The sequence below is a fragment of the Phoenix dactylifera genome, chromosome 11 (genome assembly GCF_009389715.1).
Source record: "Phoenix dactylifera cultivar Barhee BC4 chromosome 11, palm_55x_up_171113_PBpolish2nd_filt_p, whole genome shotgun sequence".
NCBI lineage: Eukaryota > Viridiplantae > Streptophyta > Magnoliopsida > Arecales > Arecaceae > Phoenix > Phoenix dactylifera.
In genome coordinates, this window is record NC_052402.1 from 28,369,322 (window position 1) to 28,386,335 (window position 17,014).

The 17,014-nt window shown below is 39.5% G+C and overlaps 1 protein-coding gene across 6 annotated transcripts in view; it reads right to left on the bottom strand.

The window, feature by feature from the left end:
- The window catches only part of LOC103719076 (probable pre-mRNA-splicing factor ATP-dependent RNA helicase DEAH4), a 65,838-nt gene extending 56,765 nt beyond the window's left edge, over positions 1–9,073 (bottom strand). For 2 of the 6 annotated variants that reach the window (XR_003387888.2, XM_026809250.2), the window contains exons 1-4: positions 8,705–9,073; positions 7,242–7,334; positions 7,033–7,161; positions 4,398–4,615 (exon numbers count right to left, since the gene is read on the bottom strand). Coding sequence is in view for 5 of the 6 variants with exons in the window: in XM_026809250.2 (XP_026665051.1) it covers positions 4,398–4,615; positions 7,033–7,161; positions 7,242–7,334; positions 8,705–8,904 (640 nt within the window). In the remaining variant the exon portion in view is untranslated. The remainder of the gene's footprint in view (positions 1–4,397; positions 4,616–7,032; positions 7,162–7,241; positions 7,335–8,704) is intronic. The other 4 variants (XM_017845708.3, XM_008808147.3, XM_026809251.2 and 1 more) reach the window with 3 other exon arrangements.
- Positions 9,074–17,014: the final 7,941 nt, after the last annotated feature.

Consider the following 17,014-nt stretch of genomic DNA (forward strand, 5'->3'; position numbering starts at 1 on the left):
TACAATAGAGCAAGGCCTAATAACCCCCGAGGATCGACAGCTCCGATCTCGACCTCGGACAAGTACAATAGAGCAAGGCACAATGGCCCTCGAAGATCAAAGTTTATCAACTCGGCCTCCGATAGGTACTCTATATATTATTCTCAAAGCCCGAAGGCCTATGCAGGACTATGGTCTGCTACTCAACCTCTATTCATCTACATGACGATCTCAAGTACTTCAAGCTTGTTCAGGCAATATGGCTTTATTCGGCTTAGTTCTATAAGATTCTGGCTCAAACTCGTTTCATCTTTATGGAATCATTGCTTTTTTGTGGAAGATCTCGATTGCCTCTATGGTATTTTGATAATGGCTTTATCTTACCTCAGCTGACCACTTCAGATAATCTATTCTTATCTTAGCTCATTCTCATATGGACTATGATTATGGCATTATGTCTTCATTTTATCTTATTCTTGAGAGTCTGTTGATTTTATCTCAGCCCACCTTCAAGAGCGTTATGATCTTATCTCAGTCTACTTCTTAAGGCTTTATGATTATGGGTTTTCTTCTCATTTGGTTGTGCTCGGCCGACCTCATGTACTTAAGCTCACTTTTGACCATGCTAGCCTAGTTCATCCGACCCTAGCATCCAATCTTAGCATCTATAAGATGACCTCAAACTTTCGAGATGAGAAATCAAACATTCAGATAAAATACGAGGTACACACAAAAAATGATACTATTTCATTAATATTTACATGTGATAATAAACCAGGTCAAACACTAGACAACATTTCATTGCAAAAAAAAAAGTTAGAACTGGTCGAGCTCTAGTTCTACAAGCTCAACGACTCCGGCAGGGTCACTCGGCTTAGAAAGCCACCCTCCACCTCGTCCTATGCCTCCGCGGTGGCACTAAAAATCGGTTGTGTGCAGTACCACCTCAAGCTCTGCCTCCTAATGCTTGAAAGCCGAGAGGCTTTCATCCACCAGAGTCATGATGTCAGCGCCATGCAAAAGGAGAAAGCTTAGCACCGAAGTTGAACCCTTGAAATTAAATTAGAGGAGAATTGCTCTTTAGTTACTTGGGCCACACACAAACTTGATGGTCCTCGGAGGAGAAGCAAACTAGGCTATCTTCCCCCAAGACTGCGCTCCCATTCAAGAAGCCTCGGCCAGATCCATGGAAATATAGCTCTCAAAGGACAAATTGCCCTCACCAAGATTTTGAGATTCTCCAAGGTAAAGATGATAGGCAACATGCAGTCTTAAAATAGAGCCTTGAACGGCTCAGATCAGCTCAACTAATCAACTTCCGCAACCTATCAGCACGACACATGTTGAATTGGCATCCCCCAGACAATCAGCAGTGCCTTCAAGAATTGGAGCAAAGCAACTCATTCTTTGAAACATTCCCACTGGAAATTTAATATTCTCTTCAAGGCAGCATAAAGTCTGATGATGCAGTTACTTCACCCGAACCAAGACGGCTTGGACTTGGAAGTGGAGAGCAAGTGTTGTGGTGGCAAATGAACTTAATGACATGGTGCGACCAGATTAGTCCAATTCAAAACTGATGTGGCGTCCTACATGGCCAGGCCAACCCCACCTCAATCAAACCTAAAAGACGAGCAGACCAAAAGCAACCGACGTCCAGAGCTGAAGTTCTCTCAGCTCGACAACTAGTTAGCCTGGTAGTCAACCTGAGCCGAGAAGAACCTCTTCGTAGTGGAGTCAACTCGGCCTCTGCACTGAGAGCACGCATGGTCCCAGAAATTCCGTCACATGCCAGACAGTTACAGCATGTCCCTGGGTTGTTACGCCACACCAATATGTTGTAACAGCACAACTCCGAGTTTGTTAGGATACGATTTGCAGAAGATTCGAGATCCCAGCTATAAATCAACCTAAAGACCCTTTATGAGAGGTAATCCATCAAAAACCAGAAAAACCTTAGTTGAACAACACTCTGTCCCTGTAATTCCTTCTTCCCTATCTCCCACAAAGAACCTCTCTAACTTAAGCATCGGAGGGCCCAGCCAGAGTCAATCCAGCAAGCTCTCTAATCTTGTTTGGTATCTTGCAGATCCACGAAAGCAGCCCACATCATCGATCTAGGATCGGCAGTAACACAAGCATATCTCATTAGGACATAAGTGCAAGAAGATATAAATGCTTGTAGAAGCTGAGGTCACAAACTAGTGAGAATACCAAGAAAGAAAAATACACTGTGAAATAACAAAACACTTGTACTTACCATTATCCCAACCAAAAAAAAAAGGATCCCATGTATGTGTGGATGTAACATCCAAGTAAGAATCATTCTGTCAAGAATCATATGTTGTTTAGTGTCATTTCAAACAAAAAGTTTGGAAACAAAGATAGTGAAAATTTTCTTACCAAACCGGTGGGTATTAGTAAATGTTTCGGTATTTAACAAAATTTATGAGCATTTGAGATTTGAGCAAGTCCTTAGCTTTTGTTTTTGGGTGCAATGTCCTTATCATTTAAAAGTACCTATTTTCATCCAACCAAAAAATTTAGAATTTGTACTAAATCTGGAATACTGACCTTTTATTCTTAACAAATTTGAATTTTTAAGTATTTTTATGAAACTCAAATGGGGCATACTTCCCTTATGTACATGCAATATCTTATGTAACTTAAATAATATTCATGTAAATAAGTTGTCTTTAGTAGTTTCTCTTTTCTAGTTTGTTTGTCTATATGTTTTGTGGTATTTAGTCTGCTAAAGCTTTAGATATATTTGACTTAACCTAGGAAATCAACTAAGCAATTGACCTATCTAACTAACCTAATTGACCTAAGTAGGTAGGCTAACACATCTTGACTATAATAAATAGATGAGAAAAGGGTAAGCCAAGGAAAGGAAAAGAAGGGTAGATAGGCCAGACAAATGCATCCGCATGCTTGCAGACACCCACAGGGGAGGGGGAGGGGGAGGGGGAGGAGGAGGAGGGAAACCTGGACAAGGGTTTGATGTCCAACTATCTCTACCATGTGTCTTGTATTCAAGTTATGTTTGTGTTGTTAAATCTCATAGTCACTCTCAAGCCTGTGTGTTGTTTTGAAAATTTTGTTACCTACAGTCCTTTCAGAAATCTATAGTTTTATCTTTAAGAATCCGTTATCATGCATATTCAATTGAGATATATTGAACTGTTGTGTCTCTGAAACATTGATTTTAGAACTTCACTATAAAATGGTTTCACTAAACCTTCACTCAAATCTTTCTAATGATAATTTGGCTTGTGTTACATTAAGGTCATTTACTTTGAATAAAAGCTCAAATTTTTTTGACTATGAAAAGTTTACTTGCTAAACTATGTAGTTTTTTTTTTTTGGTACACAACTATGTAGTTCACTTATTCTATTTTTTAGATTAATTAGTGAGGGATATAGTATATATTTACAAAGAAAGAGACTTGGTGTTCCATAATTGCTTTTGGATCTAGTGACTATTGAAATGACACCAAACAATAGCAGTTTGCATTTTGTTTGTATCTTTGGGGGTATAGTATTATGTAAAACAGACTATGTTTAAGTTTGTAAGTGCATTTCATTTAAAAGTCATGGATTATAATACATTTTTAGTTATGCTATGTTGGATTTAATGGTTTCTTTCCATATTAACACAAACTTTTGATCAGCTAAAACCGTTAACTCTTGGGATTCAAGTAAGTTCGAGAGCTGGGGCATGACAGGATCACACACCAAAATGTATAGGTTGGAAGAAGAAGCACCAAGAACATAAATAGTGCACAATCTCATGAAGAAGTCTGGAATATGAAGCTTTTAATGAGAGACTGTGTGCAGCATAGTTGTCATGAACTAAGTGATAATCAATCTTGATGTGCTTGGCTTTCTTAGAAAAGACCATATTGTTGGCAATTTAAATAGCAATATCTTTGTCGGAATAAAGAAAATAGCTAGAACAATGAAGACCATCTCATCACAAAGCATTTCTCAAAGCCAAACCACCTCACATGCAATATCTGTCACAGCATAGTACTTAACCTCAGCTATGGAACAGGAGATAGTCCATTTGGCCCTATAAGATAATAACAGAGGCATCAAACAACACCACAACCACTGAGCAACCAGCAATCTAATTAGGAAAGTCTTTCATAGAAACTGCATGCCGAGATAACAAACTAGGCAGCTAAGGGATTCAATTTTGGTTACTGATTCGGGTCTTTCTTTGCAAATCCACATACTTTAGGGATTCGTTCTTAGCTGAGAAAAATGTTTACCAAATAAATTCACAGGTTATACTAGGTGTTAGCACATTAGTACCAGAGCTTTTACCATCCTCCTTATCCAATAATCTACCAAAATCAGAAGGTTTGTATATTAAGGCAAACGATGTATTCAGATCAATAACGTAGTCATACCAAGAGCAGTTCTGAGAGAAGATTTGACATAGTTTGTGGTACGCTCGGTGCTGTACAACTTCTCCACAGGAAACAACGTTCCTGGGACATTCAATATAGAACAACCTGAAAAAAATCTTGATACCTTTACACCATCCAAGGTTGCCGAGGTGATAAGAACTTTTAAATTTGAAGAACGTGTCTTGACTAATCGTTTCATCAACCCCAGCAATATGTCACTGCCAAAGCATGGATGGTTAGAAATTGACCACCTCTCATGTAATAGAGACAGACAGGAACTCACTTAAGAAAAGAAACTATAAAATTCTAATTAAATTTACACAATATAAATAACTGATGATCAATGATAAGCAAAGAGTGTCTACATAATGATGTTTTGTTTGCAGAAAAACAAAAACAAAACTAGCCTTGCTTGGCTTTTTGCATGAGTCCACAAGTAAGAGTTCATATTGCAAAGTTCCACAAGTAAAAATCCACAAGTAAAACTGACCTTGCTTGGCATTTTGCATGAGTCCAGCATGAAATGAGAAGAAAAGAAAAAAGTACATATGCAACATAATAGGAGGCAAAGTCAAGTATCACTAAGGACAACATGAACATATATCATGACCAAAAACTAGAATGGAACTTGCAAATGAGTCAAACCAACATAGACCTGAACCATCTAGATAACCTCAAATTAGACATGGCAAGGACAGGATATGTGCATGCGATGAAAGGTTAAGGAGCAAAAAGACTGACAATAGAACCGATCCACTAAACTGAACTCTGTCAAACATGAATACTTTTTAAAGAACTAACAAATAAAATGGCCATAAAAATTCATATTATCATTATCAAGTTTCCATCGAGAATGGATTCCATGTGTATACGATAACTTAAAGTAGTCTGCTAAACTACATAACTGTGGCTTTTAGTAGAAAATTAATCACCTATGAGAGATGATGCACCCCGAGATCAATTTTGTACATGCTATGTGATGTTAAATGTAAAAGCAAAGTACAAAGCTGTCAATAGATAAGAGGCAAAAGGCATGATAACATATGCCCAAAAAGAAGATAAAAACATCTTAAGACCCTTGTATGGTCTTTAAGTATCTTGATTTGGTATAAATGATGAGAAGAGAGTTAAGAAGATGTCTTGGTCCCAGGTACAAAAGGAAAAATCAAAGTAACAGTCAATAAAATCAATTATATAAGTACCTTTAATTTGGTATCAATGAGGAGAGAACAGGACAAAGACAGGTGGAAATAGAATCAATTATATAAGTCAACTGAGCTCTTCTTTTTCCCATCATTACCTACAGCCAATATATATTAGTGAACATGCAGCTTAACACTGCAGTAAATGACTTTCAGTGACCACATTATCACTATTGGACTACTCAAGGAAAATTTTTGATGACCCAATTCATCATGACATTTGTAGTACTTTTAAGTTAATGCTGATCTGTTAAAATGTGACAGTTTTAAACTGATTTAAGTAAACTTTCAATAACCCATAATAATATGACACTTCAAGTACTCTTTTCAGTCATTAATAACCCATGCATCATGACTCTTAAATCACTAACAATGACCAATTAAATTTAAAAGAATGGCATACATATAACATCTCATGTGTATTATCGCCCCCAAAGAATGATATGATCACCTCTTATCACATTAGCACATTGTCACTACTACTTACAAACATAAGAAAATAGTAATGTTACAACCAAACAAATAATGCCCGCTTATAGAGCCAATCCTAAAGACATCATAGCAATTTTCCTTTAGTCAAGAAAAAAAGTCCTTTTGGCAATGCATATGCAAACACTGAATCTCTACAATCATGTTTGTTTAGCATTTTCCCCATTGCAGATATTGAGTTCTCTTTAAACAATAGGAACTAGTTAGGATACCGAGTTATCACAACATGACACTTGGACAACTCCTGATTACTCTTTAGTAAGTCATTATATCACCATTACTAGATTTAGCTTTCATGACTCTTTGTCATCTCGTGACACCATGACTTCTCATCACTCTTGAGAACTTTCAATGATCCATTTACATCATTAACTATCGGACCATTGGTAATGATTGCTTACATTTAGGAAGATGGCATATAATATATCATACAGATGGTTACATCCCAAAAGAGTGTCCTTGGCACATGACACACCATCACTATTAAACACTAATGAATGTAAATAAAATGCTGACACCTAAATATACAAGGACTCAATAAATAGTCAGCCTTAATGGTGTACAACTGACATACCACTTCAAGAGAATGCCCAGTGGGGGCATATAAGAGGTGCAGCTCCATTAGGTAAGTAATTTGTGTACGCATATAGTACATTATATTATACATATATGATAGGTATATGTAACATGCTGGAATAATTTCATCATCTATGTTCCATTCAAAGCTCAAGACAAACATCCATCAATTCTAGAATTTTCTGAAGGAAAAGGTGAAAAGTAAAATCCTTTTTACCAGTTTCAAAATAAAATTACTGACATTGAAAAATATTAAAGCTACAAAGTTGTATGGATATTGAAATGTCCTGATTAAATCAGAAAAAAACAAAAAGGCATTGTCATAAGACAGTAAAAGATAATTAAGGGACAAGTGTGATATGAAATACGTATTCAAACTACGTTCATGGGCTTCATCCAAAATAATGACTGAGTACTGCTCTAACTCCGGATTTGATAGACTCTCGCGAAGTAGACAACCGTCAGTCAAGTACCTGAGTGTTCCATAGCACAAAAGTCTATTCAAAATATGATCCTACATCCAGGATCAATGTTATGAAAAAATGAAGTTTCAAAAGGGCTAACAAAAATTTCTTACTTAATGCAAGTTCTATAAGAAGTTCGATCTTCGAAACGGATTGCATAACCAACTTCTTCACCAAGTTGAACACCAAGTTCAAGCGCAACCCTCCTATGAGCAAAGAAGAGGCAATGCTCAAGTATGTACCCCAATAATATGCCTCAATTCATAAAAATTCTTGATCGCAAACAAATATAGATCCCATTTTCTGGGACTAGTGGCATGGCGCAAGGAATGAAAAAAAGTAAATGACAGAGGCACCGTACAGCTTAATTAAACAATCATTAAAAGTAAGAAATTGTAAGCCATGTCATTTTTTTCCCTCTTCACCCTCATGTTCATATAAGCTTGTTCAAATGAAGTCACTACTTTCTAATTAGCCATATTTTATCTACTAAAGTGGTAAGAAAAGTGAAATGAAAAGACACATATATTGGTTACAAGTAATCTAATTTGTAAAAACAGGACATCCATGATGAACTTTACCAGAAGCATAGTGAGAAATTAAAGTGCTACGACTCTTCATGACTGTATTTGAATGCATAAGAACTTCATATAGCATACATCAGGCAAATAGATGAGGGAGATTATGATATTGTAAATCAGCGGTACCTCTAGGTTGTGTGGAGAAAGAAGGTTTGGACTAATGTCGGATTGGGTGGATGAAGAACATCAAATAATTGCATCAAATTTCCTCCATGTTGGTTGTTTTATCTCTAAAGGATATTTTACAAACCCCACCCCACCCCCCCTTCTCTTTCTGTGTGTTCACTACATATGATTGGCAAATGACATCCTATTGTCTTGCAAAGTTAACCTGCATAAGTTCGTAATAATTCAGCTATCTAATTAAGTGCTTTGAGTAGATGTCCACTTTGAGGGTTAACCATGGTAAGGTTCTTTCTTTATAGTAAATTATTAAGAAAGTTACTGCAAATAGTTGAAGAAGACATTTATCCATGTAAAGTAAGGAACTCTTATTCTAAGTATGTAAGTCTTTCCGCAACGTAAGACAAAGTCATGTTTTAGAATTAAAACCATGTTGAGGGTTGATAAAAAATAAAAGAAGACAACAGCCCGTTGCATTTCAGTTATATTTCAATGAAAGGACTACAGCAATTAAGGCTGTGAAGTCCAAAGTGTCAGTCTTTTTAAGAATTTCATCGATACATTTGTGGACTATAGCAGTGCACATTTTTAAATAATTCTTTGACAACTTCAAGTAGAGGGCTGAAAAGGCAGCACTCTCTTACAGTTTAGTTTAAAGAATCTATACAGGGTATCAAAAAAGATTCAATTTAAGTCTGGAATTATCATTATCAAAACAGAGAGAATAGACCGCATTGAGACTTGGAGGTCCAATCTCCGCCCTAGTATCTTCATCTTCCTCGTTGTAGTCTAGACCTCATTCAATAAAGATATCCCATAAAGCAGTCGAAAGACGCCAACTTTAGACTCAAAGAGAAAGGGAAGCCTCTTACCTAGCGACAGAGACCGCGGCAACCCTGCGAGGCTGGGTGATGGCGATCATCCCAGAACGGGTGTATCCTCTCCGGTGCAAGATCTGGGAGAGTTGAGTGCTCTTCCCCGAGCCCGTCTCCCCGATGATCACCACCACCGGGTTCTCGTCCACGGTCTCCACGATCTTCTCTTCGAATTCAAGAATCGGGAGCACCGCCATGGGTGAGGATAGATGGCTAGGAGGATCGAGCAGCTCGCGGTAGGGGAAGAGAAGAGAGGAAGAGGGAAAGAAGGGAATTAGGGGTTTTGGAGGGGAAGAAGCTTCGGAGGGTTTCTGGGATCCCTCGCTCCCTCTCCTCCCTCTCGAATGGCCGAAAACCGATGGAAATTGTGCGCGGGATAATAAAGGCTGCGTCCGTATCAGATGCTGCTCTCTTTTTTTTTCCTTTTTTTTAATAAATAATTCACACAAATCTAATACGAATATATTAAAAAATTAAAATATAATATATTTTAGAAAACTCGCGCTTTCAAACCCAAAAAGTATCACCAAAATGGTTAGCCACCCGGCCATTCATTCTGTAGCCTTATTAGCCTATCTTCAAACCTGCTTAGCTTAGTAGGCCACCCGTGATAGATTATAGCTCGAATGTTTTCGATCAATGGATGGCACTCATTCATACCGCTAATAATCTATTGGATCCAGCTCATAACCGTAGCCGAATTTTTTTCGAGCAATACCGCACTAGCCTAGGCCAGCCCAGTGATTTTTAAGAAAAAAATTTGCTTAGTGCAATTTACAGATAAAAGGTGATTTTGGGAGGGTGATTTGGAAAGGCAATTAGATTTTAAAAACTAACTGTCGCTATCTCTTCATCACATGACATAACACTTATGTAATAAGTAAGAAATCAATGACCAAGTATTTAGCTATTTTCCAGTCTTGTAATAAACGATATTAAACAATCATCCTTCTCAGCTTCCTACTGAAAATTGGATTACCACGTTGCCAAAAAATTGTTTGTGCATCAAATAAAACCATAACGAGCTATGCCAGCTTGAGTGGACCGAAATTAAAAAATTATTAGATAAAACAGTTTTACTAGACGATCCGATAACAGATCGCCGCATCATCCAATTTTGATTAAGAAAGTCCAGCAATCCTTTTTCTTTCTATAGCTAACCATGGTTATAGACGAACCTTTTTCCTTTCAAAATGTTCAACCAGACGCCAAATTTTGAATCACCGATCACCTGAAATATTTCAGGCGCCCCAAGGACTCCTTCATGCCTAGGAGACTTGGCTTCCTCCATTCCGATCCGCCTTTACGAATAAAATCCTCATCATCTGAAATATTTCACCCAAGCACCCAAGGACTCCGTCACGTTTTGGAGACTTGGCTTCCTCCCTTCCGGTCTGCCTTTATGGATAAAATCCTCGCTCATGGTCCTCTATATTTTTTTTATTTTTAATACATCGGCGCCTCACACTATACGGATGTGAGTGCAGCCAATAAAATTAAAAAAAAAATTGACAAAAAAAGTAAAAAACATCCACTTGATTTTTCCAGAGAAATCCATCAGAATGATGTGCCGCAAAGAAAGCCTTTGCCTCTCGATAAATATGGGTAGTCCGGAAGGAGTCACAACCTCTCGCAAGTCTCCAAATATCGTGGAGCAGAGAATATCTGTCTGCCATAGTATGCCGGCCTCGATCCACTCAATCATGGTAGCCGAGTCGCCCACCAGAAAAATGTAAGCCATACCTAAAGTGTGTCTCGCGTAAGAGATATCTTCCCACACCGCTATATCCTTTAAAAAAAAAAAAAAAAACCCCAACTATTTGTGGTGGAACAAAGCAAGGAGGCGAGTCCTCTTCTCGTCTTTTATGTCCTCAACGCTTTGGAAAAAAAGGGATAAGAGCCGAATGTCAAACTAATTAAAAGCTAATAAGAGAAAAAAAGAGAAATAAGAAGAGTCCCTTGCGATGCACAACAAATCCGGCAGATGGTCGATGGGATCTCCAAGACCAGATGACAATTTTTTTTTTTTACTTCTATCTCTTGTTCTTTTCTGTCTGATGTTTGTATGATATTGGCTTTGAGAGTCATATTAAAAGGGATGGTGAGAGCATGAGATCTTAGTCTCCAAATAGAAGAACATATATAATTTTATATGTTCATATTAAAATTTATAAAGGCCTGAGTTACGGTTCTTTTTCGGCCTTAAATTTTCCTCCGTAGATCTTGTAAAGGTTGATAGGCGTGATGTGCTATGTACTTCATTTTTAGTGAAACTAGTTAGGCCAATTAAAAAACTTACCCATCATGCCTCCTGTAGATCATTATTAGTGATACTAATTAGGCCAAAAAATATAATATCTAAAAAAATATTTTTGATATATCTGGTTGATAATAAAAAAATGGTACATTTCATAGTGGCAAATGTCTGATTAAGCATCTATTTTCTTAAGAAAATTATATGAAATACCAATTGTACCCTTATTAAAGGGAAAGATCTTATCCATTGATTTTAATGGATTAACAGTATTTTTGGGAAAAAAACTACAATTTCTAATTAGTGAGAAAGTAGCTTTTCCATATTCTCTAAAAAAAAATTTTCACGTGAAGCATGAAAATCTTATTCTCATAAAAATACTACTTTTCCATCTCTCTCATTTTAAAACTCCGACCAAACAAGAGACATATCTTTATTTTCTTGTTGACCATAATTTCATCCTTTCTTTTCCTGCAAACTAAATGAGTCCTAAAAGTTTTGCATATGATCAGGCTTAGCCTAGCCCATTTGTATTCTTACTACCACAAAACATCCCACTCATATGTTTGATTGTAAAATGAATGGACAAACTAAGGATGGGGGTTACGATGAATATGTTTTTGATGAGGATTTTTATCCTTCTAATTATTATAGTTGTATTCAAACAATGTAATTGTCCTCCTGAGTAAGAACCCATTGCTCTGTTTGGCTACACAAGTTATGTGTTTGTCTTTTATTCTGATTTCATTATCTGGCTGGATTATTGGTTATTTGTGTGTTTGTTTCCTGACCAATTTGGTGTGGTGTGGTGTAATAGTAACTTCAGTCCTTTTAATTTTATATTTTCTTGCGGGTTTTAAATTGGGAGAAAACAGTAGTCGCATGATACTTTGTTTTCTGATAGGCCCACTAGGCCTCAACGAGCTCGGAGACAAAATTCCCGCTACTTGGTAGCCATTGCCCGCGTCCCACACGCGTGGAACTAGAATCTTTAGAGGGCGACCCAAGTCAAGCAACAAATCCGTTCGTCGGCCATGCACGTAGTTCGAATGAAAGAAGTGGTTCTGCAATCGAGTTGGAAGCAGGAGGCAGTTCATCAACGTTTGTTTAGCTGTAGGCCTGAAGTTTCGCTTGTTTGTTATGCTTTATTAGTATAAATAATAACCCAGGGGTCTTGTTCTCAACCAAAGTAGAGCACTATAATAAAGCGAGTTTCTTTCCGGTTCGACTTTTCTTTTTTCTGGTTGGGATCTACCATCTGGTATCAGAGCCAGGTTATGTCGAACAAAGAGAGGATAGAGTATTTGGAAGCGGAGATGGGCGCTATGTGGGAGGGGTTACGTAGCTTGGAAACGCGAGTGGAAGGGCACTTCACTGAAGTCTTGGAGGCTATTTGCAACCTTCAGACCTCAATTCAGCTCCAACCACTGCCTGAGCCGCCAACTTCGCCTCCTCCGTCTCCACTGGAGGAAGGTCATGGGCGAATAGAGGATTACGTCGGGGGCCAACACCATCCGAGAATGGATTTTCTATGGTTCACCGGGGATGATCCGATCGTATAACTCGATCGAGCAAAGCAATACTTTGACAGTCAAGGCACCCCAGCTAACCAACGAGTATCCACAGCCTCGTTTTACTTGGGCGAGGAAACAAACTACTGGTGGCAATGGTTACGACGAGCATATAGAGATGAGGGAATGGTGATCACCTGGAGGGTGTTTGAGCGAGAGTTACTGGCTCAGTTTGGGCCCAACGAGTACGTAAATTTCAATGAGAAATTATTGTGTATTAAGTAGAAAGGGTCAGTGAGGGAATATCAACAAGAATTCGAAAAACTTGCCAACCGAGTCCGAGGCTTGCCACAAGAAGCCCTCATCGGCACATTCGTTGGAGGACTCAAGGAGGAGATAGCGAAAGAAGTGTGCATGAAGCAACCCCATTTTCTGCAGGAAGCAATCACGATTGCTCACATGAGGTAGGAAAGGTTGGAGCATAAGTGGAACGCCTCACGCAGCGTCGGGCCTCGTATTACCAATGCCCCAAGAGCCCCAACCATGCCAACAAATGTATCACGACTCCCTACTCCAACACCAATCTGATGCATCACATGGGAGGAAATGTAGCAGCATCGGAAGCGAGGACTTTGTTTCAAATGCAATGAGCGGTTCATCCTGGGGCACCTGTGCAAGACCCCTCAAGTCTACCTAATAGAAGCGGATTGAGTAGAAGAGATGGAAGGATCCAGCAGTGGCGAACTCGAGCACTACGGTGAAGACAAGCCCAAAGACAACGCGAACCCAGTGATCTCGCTACATGCACTATCAGGATGAAATGGGTCGAAAATAATGTAGATGACAGCTCACATCTAAGGACAACCACTGATAGTCCTTATTGATAGTGGGTCAACGGATAACTTTGTGAGTGATCGCGTTGCCAAGTTGCTTCAACTGCCTGTAGATGCCACGGTGAAATTGGGGTCCGAGTCGCGAATAGAGAAACCCTCCAATGCCAAGAACTATTTCGGTCTGTGGAGGTTGAGCTACAAGAAAAGAAGTTTCTGGTGACCTTTTATATGCTACCGTTAGTGGGGATGGATGCCATTCTTGGCATACAATGGCTAGAGATGCTTGGTCTGGTGCTTTGCGATTGGAAGTAGCCGATGATGAAGTTCTGGTGGAATGGCCAAGAGTGTGAGCTATTCGAGCAGCCAACACGACCTACCCAAGCTTTAGATCCATGTGAAATGCGGCGAGAGATAAAAGGGAGAATTTAATTATTTGTTGTATTTCTCAAAGACTTGGTCAAACACTAGCCCTTGGCCGAGACAGGAAAGCTGCCCACTGACCTACGAAAGTTGATGGAAAAGTACTCCAATCTTTTTGAGGAACCTCGAGGGCTACAACCGGAGCGAGATTTGTCCACCGGATTCCTTTACAAAGGAAATTCGACTATCAATGTATGACCATATCGGTATGCTTTTTACCAGAAGAATGAGATTGAGCGCCATGTAGTTGACATGCCGAAGACTAAGATTATCAAGGAGAGCCAGAATCCCTTTTCCTTCCTGATTCTGCTAGCGAAGAAGAAAGATGGTACTTGGAGGTTTTGCACGGATTATCGAGCACTCAATATCGTCATCCTCAAGGATAGGTTTCCTATTCCAACTGTCGATGACATGCTCAATGAACTACATAGAGCATGCTATTTTACTAAGCTAGACCTTAGGGCGGGTTATCACCAAATCTGAGTCCACCTTGAAGATATCCATAAAACGACTTTTTGCACACATAACAACCACTTTGAGTACCTTGTCATGCCCTTCGGGTTGTGCAACGCCCCATCGATATTCCAGGCTGCCATAAATTCCATCTTCAGGAGGTATTTGCGTAAATTTATTTTGGTCTTTTTCGATGATATTTTGGTGTATAGTGCAACATGGGAGCTTTATTTGTCTCATATTGACATTACACTCAAGATTCTCGTTGATCACCAATTTTACTTAAAACAATCCAAATGCTTGTTTGGGCAACAACAAGTCTAGTATCTTGGCTACATTGTTTCGGCTAATGGAGTGCAGGTAGATGACAGAAAAATAAAAGGTATGCAGGAATGGCAACGTCCCACTACTGTGACAGAACTATGGGGTTTTCTTGGGCTCACAGGGTATTACCGAAAGTTCGTCAAGGATTACGAAATCATTGCCACACCATTGATAGCGTTGCTGAAGAAAGGACAGTTCTAGTGGAGTTCTCAGGCTGAGCAAGCCTTTCACCTTCTAAAGCAAGCAATGATGACAACCCCCATGCTCACCATTCCAAACTTTTTGGAAATATTTGTGATCAAAACCGATACATCAGACAAAGAAATTGGGGTTGTACTATCACAAAATGGGAAGCCCACAGCTTACATGAGCAAGGCGTTGGGCTCGACTAAGAAGGGGTGGTCCGCTAATGCTAAGAAGATGTTGGCAATCATGGAGGCGGTACGGATGTGGCAACCATATCTGTTGGGAAGGAAGTTCCAAATACGCACGATCAAAAGGGTTTGCGGCACTTTTTGGGGCAACGAGTAAGTACGTCGGAGCAGCAAAAGTGGGTGGCTAAACTCTTGGGGTATGAGCACGAGATTGTCTACAAGCTCAAAAAGAAGAACACCGCAGCGGATGCTTTGTCTTGCCTACCCAAAGAAGCCATGCTCAATGCCCTTAGTCGCCCAGTATTTGACATTTGGGGTGAAATTCGGACTGCCAATAGTGAAAACCCTTATTTGCGATGCAAGATCCAACAATTAGAAGCCATGCTTGATGGAATAAAGAACTAGTAGCTCAAGGGAGGGATCTTGTACTACAAAGACAAGGTCCTAATTCCACCGGGGTCATCGCTTTGTACAAAATTGATGGGAGAGTTCCATAACACAAAAATAGGCGGACATTCGGGTGCACTAAGAACCTACAAACGGGTTTCTCAAGTCTTTCACTGGGAATCGATGAAAAAGGATAGACAGAGATTTGTGGTGGAATTTGTGGTTTGTCAGCACCATAAGTACGAAGTTCAAGCCCTAGCTGGGCTACTACAACTGCTTCCGGTGCCTACTCAAGTATGGGAGGACATTTCCCTTGACTTTATCGAAGGGTTGCTATTGTCCAGAGGAAAAAAATGTGATATTGGTCATCGTTGATCGACTAACCAAATACGCACATTTCTTGGCTCTCTCTCACCCGTATACTGCAAAAGGAGTGGCAGAACTTTTCGTAAGTCAAGTGGCCCACTTGCATGGGATGCCGAGGTCAGTCGTTAATGATCGAGACCCCGTGTTTGTGAGTACCTCTTAGCGTGAGTTCTTCAAACTTGAAGGAACCTCGCTCAACATGAGTTCAGCGTGTCACCCGCAACTTGACAACCAAACTAAAGTCGTTAACATATAGATGCATGGAGCAGTACTTAAGATATTTGTGTAGTCAATTTCCAAAGACATGGGAGCAAAACCTGGCTTGGGCGAAGTATTGGTATAACACTACCTTCCACTCAGCCGCTGGGATGACACTGTTAGATGTATGCCCTAGAAGCCAATCTGGCTGACACATTATTAATTCTAGGGACATAATTTTGTACTTGACTATTTATTATTGAATAAATAAAAGGCATCTTTTCATTCATATTGTTTATGTGTCTATGAATCGTCCAAGAAATTAATAAGATGATGATACATATTCTCAAGAGTTGAGAATTTGAGCCATGTATCATTGGTGATTAATTTCTAAATGCTCCTGATCAATGGATCATCACGAGGACGGTGATCGATCCGATCAGTGCACAGATCACTTTCCTTCTGGATGGACGAGACTTGAGTCCACAGTGTAGGGACACTGAAGTGATAGTGCAGGTGCTTGTTAGAGAACAAGGGTACTGAGCGTGACCAAGACAAGAAGTCACTTGGATGTCTATCCACTCGTCAGTGACTTGCTTGATGTTGCAGTAGTGTGACTGGTCCTTTGACCTGCGGTGCTTCGGCTACTCACAGTGAGGTTATTGTAGTTTGACTGCACACATACATGGTCTCTAGCCATATGGGTCCATGCATTGTAGATTGGCTGCAGTAGGTTCACTGTAGGAGTAGGGTATGCACCTATAAGGAATCTATCGACCTTGATAGAAGAGGAGTGATCCTATGTGATTTGTTAGACTGAGTTCTAAGACCTTGGCCAGGGCAGTAATATAAAGTGGAAAAAGAGTTTTCCACTATCGAACTCAAGTCGAATAAATCTTGACATATGACAGACGATGGGGTTTGACGAGTTGTCCATGACCTCCGTCCTGTAGGGATCCACGATAGTAGGACTGTATCACATGTTAACTGCACCTAGAGGTTCATCATTCCATTCTGCTGGGTAGCCACTACATGCTGCTAGGTGTCACTGGTGGATGGTGGGACTCATAGGGATTATCTTGATGATCGATAAACCCTAATGAGTTGAGTTGGAATCGTTCCAACCCATTGAAAGGAGTTTTCAATGATATTGAGATAGAGATCACAATATATCTCACTACCAGTCA